The sequence below is a fragment of the Chrysochloris asiatica genome, unplaced genomic scaffold (genome assembly GCF_000296735.1).
Source record: "Chrysochloris asiatica unplaced genomic scaffold, ChrAsi1.0 scaffold00025, whole genome shotgun sequence".
In the NCBI taxonomy this organism is placed as follows: Eukaryota; Metazoa; Chordata; class Mammalia; order Afrosoricida; family Chrysochloridae; genus Chrysochloris; species Chrysochloris asiatica.
In genome coordinates this window covers 13,853,581-13,869,027 of record NW_006408543.1, presented here as the reverse complement: position 1 = coordinate 13,869,027, position 15,447 = coordinate 13,853,581, and the positions used below count along the sequence as shown (strand labels likewise).

General features: G+C 48.4%; 1 protein-coding gene across 1 annotated transcript; it reads right to left on the bottom strand.

Moving 5' to 3' along the window:
* Positions 1-8,124: 8,124 nt before the first annotated feature.
* On the bottom strand, positions 8,125-15,041 carry SERPINA1 (serpin peptidase inhibitor, clade A (alpha-1 antiproteinase, antitrypsin), member 1). The gene is made up of 4 exons (XM_006839549.1): positions 14,399-15,041; positions 12,524-12,794; positions 10,159-10,306; positions 8,125-8,316 (listed from the first exon to the last, which is right to left on the bottom strand). The coding sequence occupies exons 1-4, from the start codon at positions 15,039-15,041 to the stop codon at positions 8,125-8,127; spliced, it is 1,254 nt and encodes a 417-aa protein (XP_006839612.1).
* Positions 15,042-15,447: the final 406 nt, after the last annotated feature.

Here is a 15,447-nt window from a genome sequence, read left to right as displayed (position 1 = left end):
TTGGAAGAAGTACAGCCAGAATGTTCCTTAGAAGCCAGGATGGCCAGACTTTGTCTCTTATACTTTGGACATATTGTCAGGAGGGATCAGTCACTGGAGGACATCATATTTGGTAAAATTGAGGGTTAGTGAAAAAGAGGAAGACCCCCAATGAGTGACAGAGCAATGGGTTCAAGGGTAGCATCGATTGTGAGGTTGCTGCAGGACCGGGCAATGTTTGGTGTGAGTCGGTACTGACTCGATGGTACCTCACAGCAACAAATGTTAGGGAGGCTGCCGAGCTGGGGAGAAAGGTCAGGGGATCAGTGAGGGACCAACAGATGGATGTGGGGTCATGAACCGAGATAAGGAAGAAGGGAACAGATGACAGAAAAGATAGTGGGGTTATCGGAGGAGTTAATGAATACACTCCAATCTTTCAGACCAGCATTTTTAACCAAGAGATCAAGGCCAGGGGTTCTCTGTGGGAGGAAGGTCGAGGCCCAGAGATCTGAGGGGAGAGGACCCTGGGTTGACCTCTGGAATTCTGGGTAATGAACTGCCATTGTCCAAGTCAAAGCTTCCTTGGGCAGGATAGCTGTGCTATGACTGTGGTTCTCGTGTGGTGTGGGAAAGGAACTGGGTATCAGGAAGGAAGGTAAAGGCAGAGGAGAGCACTAGAGAACAGGGACACGAGTTTGTCCACAGCCTGACTCAGTCCTGCCCTCTGTGAGTGAGAGAGAGACACAGGGCAAGATGCTAAGTCTGAGGTGGGTGGGCAGAGGAGAAAGAAGAATGCAGCAAACAGCACCAGTGCTGCCAGAGGCTACCACATTCAGCGCCACTGTGCACTGGGAACGTTCACTAATGATCTTGTTTTAGCTCCTGTGTTAAGCAGGATAGCAAAGCCTTGCTGCCTGGGTTCAATTCCTGCCTCTGGCAAATCCGAGCTTGAACTCTGTGGGCCGGTTGATAAAGCAGGCACGGTGACTCATAGCATGCAGACACATGGAGTTAGCCATGAGAACATGTCTGAAGACCCCTCACCCAGAACTTTCTCTACTGAGATGCTGCTGGATCCCACATTTGTCTGCTTCTTAGACTCACAGGCATGTCTGTGGGGCTGGGGAGCCCTCAGTGTTCCACAGACCAGGGGACCTCTGTCCAGAGATGGACCTCCAAGGGGAGCCTCCACTGTGGCTGATGTTATCTGGGAGGCTTACTGTTCTCCCCTGCATGGCTTGGTCCAGTGGAGCAGCAAGCTGCAAGGCTGTCAGGAGTTGGTTGGGGTAGAAGGGAGTCCCGGGGCTTTCCAAGATAACCTGCCTTGTGGGTGGGTGAGAAGAGCAAGTGGGTGTACAAACACAGTGCTGCCAACGGTGCCTGTGTGTTGGGTGACCACACATGCCAGCTGTCTGAAGTCACTCCTAAGGTCATGGACTTGGAAGACCTCACATCTGGAACTGGACTCTGTGTCCCCCAGTCCACAGTCCATCTGTCCAGCAGCCAGTTTCCAAGTGGGTCATAAAGGTGTCCTTGAGTGGGAGAAGGAACAAAAGTGTATTCTTTGAAGGGGGTCCTTGCTATTAGGCAGGAAAGAGTGAAGTACCTTCATATTTACCAAATCTGCACACACAGATAGATACGCTCACACACAGGCACACTCACCACACCTACACACACTCACCACAGCTGCACACATACACACACTCACACACACACACACACATGTTCATTCACATACCCACACACAGACACACACACATGCTCATTTACCACACCCGTACACACACATACAGATGCCTGAACCTTCACCACATCCATACACATACACACACTTACTCACACACACATGTTCATTTACCACACCCGTACACACACATACAGATGCCTGAACCTTCACCACATCCATACACATACACACACTTACTCACACACACATGTTCATTTACCACACCCGTACATACACATACATACTAACATAATACTCATACACGGGTTCATTCACCACACCTATATACACACATACACATGCCTGCACCTTCACCATACCCACACACATACACATACTCAGTCATACACACATGTTCATTCACCACACCTGTACATATAAACACACACACACACACACACACACACACGTACCTTCACCACACCCATACACACACTCACACTCACATAAACACAAGCATATACACATTCACACATATACATATGCACACACACCTACACACACTCACACACATACCACACATGTGCACACACATGCACATATTCATATATATGCATGTATTATTGTTATTAAGTGCCGTAGAATCAATTCTGACCCATAGCAACCCTGTATATGGTTTCTGAGGAGCGACTGGTGAACTTGAACCACTGACCTTGAGGTTCAAATGACTTTGCAGTCCAGTGCATTAACCATAGCGCCACACCAGGACTCGTGTATATATATATATATATACACTACACACTCACACACACTCACACATAGACACTCATCACTCCCACAAACTGTGAAGCCCTCTCTAACCTTAGATCACACAGGGGCCCACATCTGACTCCCTTGGGAAACTGGGACTGGGGTCGGTGGGTGTTCAGGATGCTGGACGCTCCATCTCTGCCAAGTCCTTGGCTCTGTGTGTGTGTGGTGGGGACAGGATGGTTCAGAGACCCTCCTCCAGGCCCTCTGGAACTGAGGGGAGGGGCAGCTCTATACAAATCTGGGTTTCCTATATTTCTGAAGCAGTTCAAGTCTGAGAAAGCCAGAAACACAATGACTATTGTGCCCATTCTACAAACCGGGATTTGGGCCTCAAGATGGTGCCACCAGTAGGGGAAGAGGTGGGACTGGAAACCAATATTTACTTGTGTTCAGACTCCCAATCCTGCACTCTTCCCATTGTGACCCGTGGGCTGATGTGAAGGGTCATTGCTGTCTTGTCCCTGGGTGAGCCCTGGGCCCTGTGAAGTCCCCTCAGCCAGGTCCCTTTCTGAGTCTGTCCTGGAAGTGCCTCCATGTGGACTTGATGGACCCTAACATGAACTCTCAGCAGGATGCTGTTAGTCAGCGTTGGGGCTGCAAGGTGGGCGCAGTGTGGACTAGGAGGCCTTGGTCTTTGTGATCTCATCAGTCTGAACACGGTGACCTGGCGTTCAGGCCGGGCTGATTCTGTGACAGCAGATACTGACCTGTCCCTAAGCAGTGCCCTGACCTGCAGAATCTGCCATCTCTCTCTCAGCCTCAGTTTCTCATCTGCGAGTGAAGCTGTTAATGCCTGCCCTGCACTGTGAAAGTCTATTATTGTAAATGGCCACCCATTGCAGACACTCTCTTAGGCCACCACGTTGGTGCTGACAATGAAAACGTCCCGTTTTTTCTTCCTCCCCCCATGGGAGGACTCACAAAGTGAGCTGAAACAGCTGCATTCCTCTGAGTGTAGGTAGCTTTATTTACTCCTCTCTGTGGGCTGAGAGACCCCTGCCTCCTGCCCCTCACCAGGCAAGGAAAAGAGTAGGATTTGTTGTGGCCAAGCATAGGGAGAAGGCGTTGGCCTCCTCGTCCTCCTTCACTTCCTCTCTTCTGGAGACCAAAGCCAGGAACAGGTGATGTATAGGATCCAGATAAGGTGTCTACAAAACCCCCAAATACCAAACTCAGTGCCATCGATTCAATTCCAACTCACAGAGCCCCTATAGGACATAGTAGAACTGCTCTAAGATTGCGAATCTTTATGGGAGCAGACAGCCTCAGCCTTCTCCCACAGAGCAGCTGGTGGGCTTGAACTAATGATTTTGTGATTAGCAGCCCAGTGCTTCACCCACAGCATCACCAAGCCTCCTTGGGAGCCTGCATCCACTAACACAGTGCTGTCTGACTCACAGCGACCCTGCATAGGGTTTCTGAGGCTGCAAAGCTTTATGGGAGCAGAGAGCCTCCTCTTTCTCCTATGGTGATCGAAAGTTGATTCCTGAGGCCACCCCAGATGGGTACAGGCCACTCCTGAAATCAGTTTTACTGTAGAATGTCAGTTGCATCTGAACACAGCGTTCACAGATGACTCTGAGTCACTCAAGCCTGGAGGGGTGGCTTCCGTATGTCCTTTTCTCCACCTCTCTGAATGGCACTTTTGCATACTTGCTGCCTTCCACCTGGAGTATCTTCCTATTAACCCCACCCCTGCAACCCTTTGTGGGCTCCAGGTTTGGCTCCATAGCTCTCCTCCACACCATCACCTACGTCACTTCCTTACTCCTTCCCTTGCCGGGAAGTTAGGGCCTGTGGCTGTTCTTTGGCACCACAGCTGGCAGGGTAGAACCTGTGACTGTGATCTTATGGGGAAAGAGTCATTGCAGACGTGGCTGAGCTACGGATCATGAGATGGACCATGCAGTGGTGAGCGTGTCCTCTGATTTCTCTACTCAGGAGATTCCACGTATCCTCCAAGCTGCCTCTGACAGGCCTTGTGGATAGTGCTCTGCGTGTTTTGCTGGCTCCACCATTGTGAATGTCCAACAAAGGACAACCATTGGGGTGCTCTCGGATTGCTGGTGATGATGTTAATCTTTTCCCACTGGGTCTGCACTCATACACCCACCCTTTTGTGTTGTTGTTGTTACGTGCCATAGAGTCGGTTCTAACCCATAGCAACCCTGTATAAGGTTTCTAAGGAGCAACTGGTGAGTTTGAACCACCGACCTTGCTGTTAAAACTGACTTGCGGTCCAGCATATTAAGCCACAGAGCCACACCAGGACTTCTGTTGTAGGACTCTCATTATCCACCCATTATCCACCCAGTCGGCTGGCATTCTTCAAGGTGGGGACCTGGGATTCATTGTCCTCTGATCTGCAGGAATGTTGGAGGTGCTCAGGGTCCATGGGTTAATGCACTCAGCTGGTAGCCAAAAGGTTAGAGGGCAAAGTTCATCCGGAGGTGCCTCCGCGGAATGAGTTGTTTCTACTCTAATACAAGTAGGGATGTCATGAGTCAAAATCAACTTGATAATAATTGGTTTTTAATAGTGTGGTGTAGTGAATTATGTGGGTGAGAGCAGGTGGGAGAAGATGCTGAGAGGATGACGTGATTTACTGTGGATGTCAGAGTTCATCGTGATGGTAAAACTGGAAACTCTAGGTAGATGAGCCATCTTGCTGATGTGAGGGGCTGTGTGCTTCTTTGCTTGAGTAATCAAGCTTGTCTCATCTGACTCTGGTTTTTGGGACGTGAGCCAGAAGCCTGACCTGGTTTGCCAGCTTCCCAGCCTTGTGAGTCTACAGCCCGACTCTGGAGAGTCCTTCAGACTGACCACTGAGCTGCAGAGCTGGGACCAGAGCTTGAAGGTGAGTCATTTCCAGAAGGTCCTTAAGTTCTGAGAGACAGTGCAGTGCATCATGGAAACCCTGGGACTCAGGGAAACTACAGAGGGGAGGAATAGTGGTTGATACCAGGAATTATGGAGTGGTGCAGTTCAAGCTCCCCAGCTGCTCCTTAGAAACCCTATCCAGGGTGGCTATGGGTCAGAACCGGCTCAACGGCACTAAACAACAACAACAGTAGTGGATATAACTTTGTTGGCCTTCAGGTATGACTCTTGTTTAAGGTGCCAGAAGTTCTGGATTCAAGTTCTGGGTGGAGCACTTCCTTAGTATTTGGAGTCCTGGTGTGGCGCTATGGGATAATGCGCTGGATCTCAAGGTTGGATTGAATCGCAAGGTTTGGTGGTTCAAATTCACCAGCCACTCCTTGGAAACCCTATACAGGGTGGTTTTGGGTCAGAACTGACTCAATGGCAGTTAACAACAAGAACAACAATGTGACACTTCAGGGAGTCCTGGTCTGGTTCTGTAGTATAAACCCTAGACTGCTAGCTGCAAGGTGGGTGGTTCAAATCCACCAGCCATTTCGTGGCAACACTATGTAAGGTTGCGATGAGTCAGAACTAACTAGATGACACTAAACAACAACAATATAACACTTCAGTAATCCTGGTGTGGCATTGGAGGATAAGCACTGCAGATGGGCAGTTCAAACCCACCAGCCACTTCGTGGAAACACTATATAGGGTTACTATGAGTCAGAACCGACTTGATGGCACTTAACAACAACAAGATAGCATTTCAGGAGTCTTGGTATACTGTGGGATCAGCACTGGACTGCCAACTGCAAGGTTGGTGGTTCAAACCCATCAGTTGCTCCTCAGAAACCCTATACAGGGTTGCTATGAATCAGAAACCGACTCAACGATTGTTATCTCATTGGAACTTTGTGACAAATCAAAGGGAAGGTTTTATTATCCATAATGTGGAAACGGCCTCAGAGAGGTTTGGTGACTTCAGAGAGGCCATGCAGCCAAGCTTGAATCAAGGTCCTCTGACCTTCAAGCCTTGACAGCATCATATCATTGGTGAAATTAGTGGACGTCGGGGCATCTGAGTGCAGGATACCTAAGAGAGCATAAAATCTGTTTAGGAAGCAACTGAAACATTCCTGAATTAGATTGAGTCCTATGAAATTATTGCTATTTGACCAGGTTTGACTGGAATAGTGACAATTCCATATGATTCACTCTACTCCTGGTATGGTGCTGTATGAAAAGCACTGGTCCACAAGGTTGGTTTGAACCACAAGGTTAGTGGTTCAAACCCACCAGCTGCTCCTTGGACACACTATACAGGGTTGCTATGAGTTGGAGGTAGACAACTCCAGGGCCCAGAGAGGAGATTATTGGACATGCATGGAATGGACAGTACATTCCACAGGACAGGCACATTTCCGTGAGTTCAGAATGTAGACTGCTTCAAGCTCTGTAGCTCTTTGATGGGGCCTTGGGGATGGGAAGAGGTGGGCGGTCCTCTTGGAAAGGACCATTCCCGGGATGGCTTCTGGTGTTGGCTGGAGCTGTGGTTACCCCTGAAGACTGTGGTGATGGTCATGGAGAGGAACAGGGCATGGCTTGCAATGTGGCCTCATCAGAGTTTATCAAAGGGGATGCAGGGAGCAGGTGGGGGTCAACCAGACCAAGGACAGGATGGATGATTACTCTCCAGAGTCATCTGAGACTTCCTGGGCACACAGATAGGGAGAAGAAGAGGACATCGGGTAAGTGTGGTGGTGGTCTCATGGGTGCTGATGGTCTTGGAGGAGTTTGATAAAAGGAGATAAAGACCAAGATCCAGGGAACTTTCTCTTTGCCTGTGGAGAATGGACCTGGTTCTAAGAGGAGATGTATTTGGGAATTCTTGGGGGGTGGATATAGGCATTCCTGAGTGGCACAGTTCAGTGCTTGGCTGCCTACTGGAAAGTTGGAGGTTCAAATCCACACAGAGACACCTCGGAAGACAGTTCCCTTGACCTACTTCCAAAACACCACAGCCATTGAAAACCCTATGAATGTACACACAATCCCTGTGAGTAGCCATCCACTGGGCAGAAAGTGGCTTGGGACAGAAAAACGGGGGTGAGAGAAGACGGCTGTATTCCCTCCCCAGCCCCATGGAGAAAGACCCACAGGCCAGCGCTGCAGGATTGCATCAGGTCAGACGTGAGGGCTGGAAGGTTCATGGCTCAGGCCACAAAGCAGCATGCAAGAGGAGATGTGGCCTGCAGCTGTCAAAGATGCCACAGCTCAGTGCACCCACGTGGGTGGGCACAGTGACCGGTGGGCAGTCTCATAGTCGGCACTGTGGGCCCCGGAGGGCTGAAGGAGAGTTCTCATAAGAAAGGTGAGCAATGGGAGAACATTGCGATGCTTGGAGGACCCTGGGGACAGTGTGTGGTTTCTGAGCCATGCTCCAAGTCAGCCTGGGGGTCTCAGACATGGCTGGAAGGCCTGTAGTGCCAATATAAGGAGGCTGAGGTAGGAGCCTGTAAGGTGAGGATTTCAGCCAACATTCCATCTTGGAAGAACTCTTTGCGCCTAACACAGAGCCTGAAACACAGTGAGTACCTCATAAATAGGAATTGAATGAATAATGAGAGTACAGTGTCCTTGATTCCTGTCCTTGACTGCCTAGGGTGTAAAGGGGAATGGGGAGGGCAGATTGGCAAGTCCACACTGTCGCTTGGCCAGGTCAGTACAGACTTTATTGTTCAGCAAGGAAGGAGTCCTGGCCGGGGAGTGGGGGGCCTGAGCCTGAGAGGCAGTTACTTTTGTAAGGGGTTCACCACCCTTCCCACAAAGAGGGGGCTCTTGGTCTTCTTATCAAAGATAACCATGAAGAAGGGGTGGTCGAATTTAACAGTGGGAGGTATAGACATGGGGATGGCTTCAAAAACGGTGGCCCCTGTGGCGACGGTGCCTTTCTCATCCATGGTCAACATAGCCTTGTGCACCGCCTGCAGGGGAGAAAGCACAGAGGTGGCTCTGAGGAGGGAGGCAGAGCGGGCTGCACCACCCACTCCCACCCAGCTCTGGAGCAGGGGACGCGCAACGATGGGGTCTTGCCACGATGATCATTAAGGAGCTCTGTCTTGGGAATCATTCCTAGGTTGGAAACAGTGACCACAAACCAAGCAACTGAATCCAGGCTACTTTCTGCCACGTCAGCATTTCCTCTGGAGAACCAAGGGCCATACCCACACCATGGTGGGGATGGGAAAGCGATGCAACTTTCCATCACAAGACTCTGGGTTCAAATCCCGCTCTTCCCACTAGCTGCGCCAATGCAGGGATATTGCTTAGTTTCTTGAAGCCTAGGCTCCTAAGTAGGAAAATCACAGCTGTTTGAGAGACACTGGGAGACACGCAATACATGTATATGTGCATGTGTGTGAGTGTGTGTCACTCTCTGTGTGACTGTGTGTCACCTCTGTGTGCACCTGCATGTATGACTGTGTGTGGAAGTGGTGGTGTGTTTCTACATGCCTGGGTACGAGTGTATTCTGCACGCACACACATATGGATGCATGTGATGGTGTGTGCACACATGTGCATTTGTGTGTTCATGCATATCTGTATTTTCACCTGTATGTGTGTTTACATGTGTGAGTCTGTGTGTGCCTGTGCATGCGTGTGTGCCTACATAGATGGCTGTGTGTGTGAGTGACTGTCTGTTTGCAAATCTGTGTGGGCAATTCTGCATATGTGTGTGTGTGCATGTAATAGTGGTTGCAGGTGCATGCCTGTACATTTGTGTGTGTCCCTGCACACCTATGTATACATGTGTGTGTGTGTGTGTGTGTGCACCTGGACATGCATTCATGTGTGTGCACCTGCGCGTGATTCTATGTGCAGATATGTGTGCATGCATGTATGTGTGAGTTATGTTCTAGTGTGTATTTGTGTATATATAAGCACATGAGTGTATGCATGCGTGTGCCGACATGTATTCATATATATGAACATGAGTATGTATGTATATACATAGGTGCATTTGTGTGTGCATGTGTGTATGTGCATGAGAGACAAGATTGTAAATCTTTAGTTTGGCAACTATTTGCCCTGCTAGTTGGCTATGGCTTAAATCCCCCTCCTCCTGTCCTCTCCCCTTCCCAAGGACGGGCCCTTGACACGCTACTGGGGTCTTCTCCGCCTGTCCTCTCCATTCCTCACTGGTTTCCCCCTGTCTCTTGTTCTCACAAACCCTCCTCCCACTTCTCCAAGCCCACCTGTGCTCACCTCTCCTCTCCCTTTCTGACCTGCATTTCACCACCTCATGGGCCACATCCTCAGCCTCAGGAGATGGGTGTTACTGCCCTCTATCTGTCTGCCATTAGGTTTTAAGCTCTTTGGGACAAATACTGTGATGGTGACATTTAAGGTACAAAGCCAGCCCTTCAGGACAAAGTCAGTCATTAAACTTTGGTGGTTTCATCCATGGCCCATTATCTGCCTGTTTGGCTGACACTATCCATTAATTCTGTCTTGGTGATTGGCCAAGCACCTCCAAATGTCACAGGGGCTGGGAAGGTTTGAGCTCACCGAGCCTCCGCCTCTCTTTGTAAGTATGGGTAAAGTGAGTCAAAGAGAAGGAAAGATGACACAGAGGGTCAGCAGGGACACTGAAATACCAGAAGCCCATGACCGCTAGTCCCTCCAACTGACCATTTGACCACACTCCAATGTAGTAAATCCAAGTGGATTCCTCGGAGGGTCTTGTTTGTGTTCCTTTTGGCCAATCTGTGACTCCTTCATTTTAACAGATGAAGGAACACAACAACCCATTGGGATGATCTCACCTTGGACAGCTTCAGGGGTGCCATAGTAGTGATCCCTGAGAGGTCGGCTGCATTGCTGAAGACCTGGGTGATGCCCAGTTTGCCCAAGAGTTCCTTCAGATTGTAGGACTGAGAGATGGACACTTTGGGGAGGAACACTTTGGCTGACCTGTCATGAAGGAAAGAAGATGGAAGCAGCTCAGAGCATATCTAAAGCCCAGCTCAGCTTGGCTCAACCATGGGACAAGAATGCTTCATTGCTTCCTTTGCTTGAAACCCAAGGATGAGCAGTCAGTATGCATTATTCTAGCTTTGTCTACACATGGGTTCATTTCTTCCACACCAGACTTCACTTTGCTCTGATCAACCATCAACACTCATGGAAGCAGCAGTCAAGAAATCAAATGACGTATTCCATTAAGCAAACCTGATGCACAAGACCTCTTAAAGTGTTGAAGAGCAAAGACGTCATCTTGAGGACTAAGGTGCACCTGACCCACGCCATGGTATGTTCAATAACCTCATATGCATGTGAAAGCTGGACCGTGAATAAGGAAGACCATAGAAGAATTGATGCAATAGAGTTATGGTGTTGGAGGAGAATATTGAAAGTGCCATGGGCTGTCAAAAGAAGAATTAAATCTGTGTTGGAAGAAGTGCAGCTTGAATGTTCTGTAGAAGCTAGAATGGTCAGACTTTATATCTTATACTTTGGACATATTTATCAGGAGGGATCAGTCCCTGGAGAAGGACATCATTTTTAGTAAAGTGGAGGGTCAATGAAAAAGAGGAAGAGCCCCACTGAGATGGATTGGCACAGTGGCAGCAGCAATGGGCTCAAACACAGCAATGATTGTGAGGTTGGCGCAGGACAGGGCAGTGTTTCGTTCTATTGTGCATCGGGTCACTATGAGTTGGTACCAACTTGATGGTACTTAACAACAACACATAGGGGTTCAGAGTGCTGGCACTCAAAAAGGTTGTCTGAGTAAATGTCTCTCAAGGGCAGTCACCTCTGAGAAGCCCCTACAGGCAAAATCAGAATGTCCTTCAAGAAGCAGGTCTTACTCTGAGCTGCTGTGATCTGGTCCTCTCAGCAGACTGGGAGCTCCTCTAGAGCCTCTAAGTCTCTGGTGTGCTGCTTGGGACATGTGGTGGCACTTGCTGAGGGACATTTGTTTATGGGATGAATGATGAGGTTGCATTGTCCAATGGCTCAGTGCCCCATTTCCAGTGACTTGTTCAGTGTTCTTCTCATTCTCTTGGGGTGCTGTGCTAGTGATCCCTAAGAGGTCAGCTCCATTGTTGAAGATCTGCATGATGCCCATTTTGCCCAAGTACCCAAGAGGGGAGTGGTGGTTCCCACTTAAAGCATGAAAATATCTAGTCATAGTTCAACCTGATACTTCATGTGTTCCATCATGTAAATAATACAATAGCTCAGTAGAACATGGGCATATGTATGAATAAGTAAATACACAGGTATACACAGGTCATATTGTGGACTTGATTCTGGACTACCACACACACACACACACACACACACACATATATGTATATATATGTTTGTATATATATTTTGGTTCCTCAGTGCATAGATGAATTATGTTGGCTATGCTAGTTGGAATCCTACTGTGACATTTTAGGATAAGCCTCCGACTGAGAGGTCAGTTAGAACCGCAATAGCATTAAGAAGAATAAAATGTTGTGAGAATAACCAAAATGGAGCACAGAGGCACAAAATAAGCACATGCCTACTGGAGTTCTGATGTGGCGCTGTTGGATAAGCATTGGACTGCTAACAACAATGTTGGCAGTTTAAACCCTTGGAAACCCTACACAGGGTCACAATGAGTCGAAACTGCCTCGACAGCACTTAACAACTACATGGGAAAAATGATGTCAACAGATTTCCTTGATGCAAGATTGACACGGACTTTCCATCTGTCAAAGACTCTATGGTTGTGCAACTCAAAAGCGCAAAGCACAAGACGAGATGTGCCTGTATGTGTATTTGTGTGCATTACCAGGACACTCTGACCAAGTGGAACTGGGACACACATTCCACAAGCATGTCCTTAGCTTCCTGACTTCTGAGACTTTGCTTTTGCCAGACTTTCTCTAAGTAAACTCATGTCCTGTCTGTCCACTGACACTCCTTTAAGTCCAACTGATGGCCACCATGACCTGGAAGGCCCTGTCTAGTCTTGGCTCTCCCATAACATTGATGTTTTCTCTCCTTGAACCCAAAGGTCAGTATCCATGCTCAGGGGCATGTCCCAGAGGACAGGGCCTTGGTCACTCACACAGTATCCAGTTGGTGTAGACACAAGGCCATCTACAGCAGTTGGGGCTCTGGGAATGTGATCTTGATTTGGGGACTCACCTCATGTACTTGTGGTCCACAATCTTGTGGAAGGAATCCATGGTGAGGCCTGCCTCCAGCTGTTGCATCTTGCCCTGCTCAGGCAGGATGAAGATGGCTGTGACATTGCCCATGTAGTCCATGTGCAGTACCCAGCTGGACAGCTCCTCCTGGTAGTGGACATTGAACATGCCCAGGCGCCTCATCATGGGCACGGTGACTGTGGTCGCCTCATCCACGTGGAAGTCTGCATCTTCAGTGTGCTCTTCCTGGAAGGGTTTTTTCCATTTGCCTGGAGACAGAAGACATGGACATCAGTCAGGGCTGGGGTCAAGATTTAGACCCCATGGCTCAAGGTAAATTCTGAATGTCTGGTGAGCTACTTCTCTCTAACCCTCAGTGTCTTCATGGGACCAAAACAAAACCTAATCAGCTCCTAAAAGGGTTTTTATGCAGCACTTGAAGCTTGAGGAGAATCCCAAATAGCTGTAGAGGTTCAGGGGGCACCAACCTGCTTGGGCAGGGGCTACAGCTTTGTCTTGCAACTGGCTGTGTGCAGAATAAGAATTGTTATGACCTTTGTGTTTCTTGGGGTGCCCAGTAAAAATTCCCAGGGGAAGTCTGAAGTTCCCCAAGCCATATCTTTGCACCATCCTGTCTTGTAAAGGGCAGTTCAATCGGTTTTCAAGAGAAATATTCTTGTAACCATTTAAAAGGCCTTTTCCTGAACAACATAGGAAATGCAGGTGCATGGAACCCCTTTTTTTCCCTACACCAGAAAAGCATCACCACCATGGCTGGTCCGATGGATGAGGGACCACTGAGCCCAATGTTCTCAGGGATGGGAAGGTGAGACTAGATCAGAGAGGGAATGAAGCCTGCCTGAAGTCACACAGCAGAGCTGGGATTTCAGTTGTACTGGTCACAGCCTCATTGGACCACTCTACCTCCAGAGGAAGGGAGCTGACCTTGTGAAGCAAGTGGTCCTTTGCCTGGAAGTCAGCCTCCCCACCCCAACTGATTTCCACGGGATACCCCAGCCAACTGCCATGCGATACTTCAAACAGTGCTTCTACTCACAGGCTCAGATAAGAGTTGATCAGTGTACCAATCATGTGTTGTGTACAACCCTGTATTCTTTTTAACTTTTCAAACCAAAAACTAGTTGCTGTTGAATCACTTCCAACTCATGATGACCCCAGTGTCCGACTAGAACTGTACTCCACACTCCACAGGGCTTCTAATGGATGGTATTTTTGGAAATAGATCATCAAGACCTTCTTCCTAGGTGCCTCTGGGGGGGGTGGGGGGGACTTGAACCTCCAGCCTTTTGGTTAGCAGTCTGTTTACACCAACTCCCTAATTTATTTAACCCTTACAACCACTGAGCTCACGAGTTGCATTATTTCCATATTATAGATAGAAAACTAGAACCTCAGAGAGGTAAAATGACTTGCCCATGGCCATGCAGCTTGAAATGGTAGAACCAGGATTTGAATCCAGGTCTTTCTGACACCAAAGCCAAACATTCTACCAGGGGTCTCAAACGTAGATTCCATGGAACATTATTTCTTTCAGTTGATCTTTTAAAAAAAAACTTCTGACTCTAAAGTTTGGGAAATATTACTCATTTTACCCACTCCCCCTGGTAGAGATTTGTAATATCCATTGGGGTATTCAAGGCTCTGAAAAGTCCTGTACAGAAGCTAGTTTGACTCTGTTTAACTCAGTATACCCCAAACACACTTGGTTATGGAAGAATTCTTACTGGTTGTGCATGGAAAATGCCAAGACACGTGCCGAGATATATCACCAGTGGGAGTTTAAGAACTGAGTGTTGGATAAGATTTTTGGAAGTTCCCAAGGGAACAAATTTAGACAGGTTGTGCAACTTACCTTTAAAGAAAATGTAATTCACCATAGCAAAAACTGTGCTTTCGTCAAGCTCTTTGATTAAATCCACAATTTTTCCTTGGGTTCCTTTTTCCACGTAATCATTGATCTGTTTCTTGGCTGCTTCTGTGTCCTTAAAGTTGACAGAGAAGGCTTCCGAGTGGTACAACGTCTTGGCATCCTCCAAAAACTTTTCCACTAGCTTCATACTCTCGTTGACGAACAGCCCATTGCCGGTGGTCAGCTGGAGCTGGTTGTCCGGATGGTTGATGGTATTGAGGAGGTGTTGGAAACTTTCATGAATCTCGGCCTCAGATATCTCTGTAAGGTTGAACTCTAGGCCCTTCAGGATCTGGGCCTGGGTGTTAGATCTGGTGCCCAGCGAAAGCAGTGCAAAGGCTACAGCAATACTCACGGGAGAGAAGATGATGTTGGTGGTATTGGATGTATTGGCCACCTCATGATATAGACTGAAGGCGAAGTTGGCCAGGTTTGGGGAGATCTTGTGGCAGGTTGGGTGCTGGTCATGTTTGGATGCATCTGTTTCCTGGGCAACGTCTCCCTGGGGGCTTTCAGCCAGGGAGCTGGGTACCAGGCAGCACAGGCCTGCCAACAGAAGGAACCTCCAAAATATGGAGGTCAGCATTGTCCTGCAAGAGAGACAAAGGGGGGCACTGAGCCCAGAGTCGGACACATGCTAGCACCAGGTACTAAAAAGCAGTTTATTAACTGCCAACCGTGTACCAGGTTGTGTTGAACATTTCCTTATTTCATCATCACGGAAAGAACAAGAAAAATACCACAAAAGGATATGTTTTGGTAAGTGCTGTTGAATTGATTCCAACTTATTGCGACCCTGTATGATAGGGTTTCCAATGAGGGACTGGTGGGTTTAAACCGCCAACCCTGTGGTTAGCAGTCCATTGCTTATCCTACACTGCCACACCAGGGCTCCACAAAGGGTTCTAGGATTTGTCATATGCCAAGCACTGCTCTGCCTACTTTACTTGTCTTCACTCATCTAAGCCTTCCAACAATCCTACAAAGGAGGT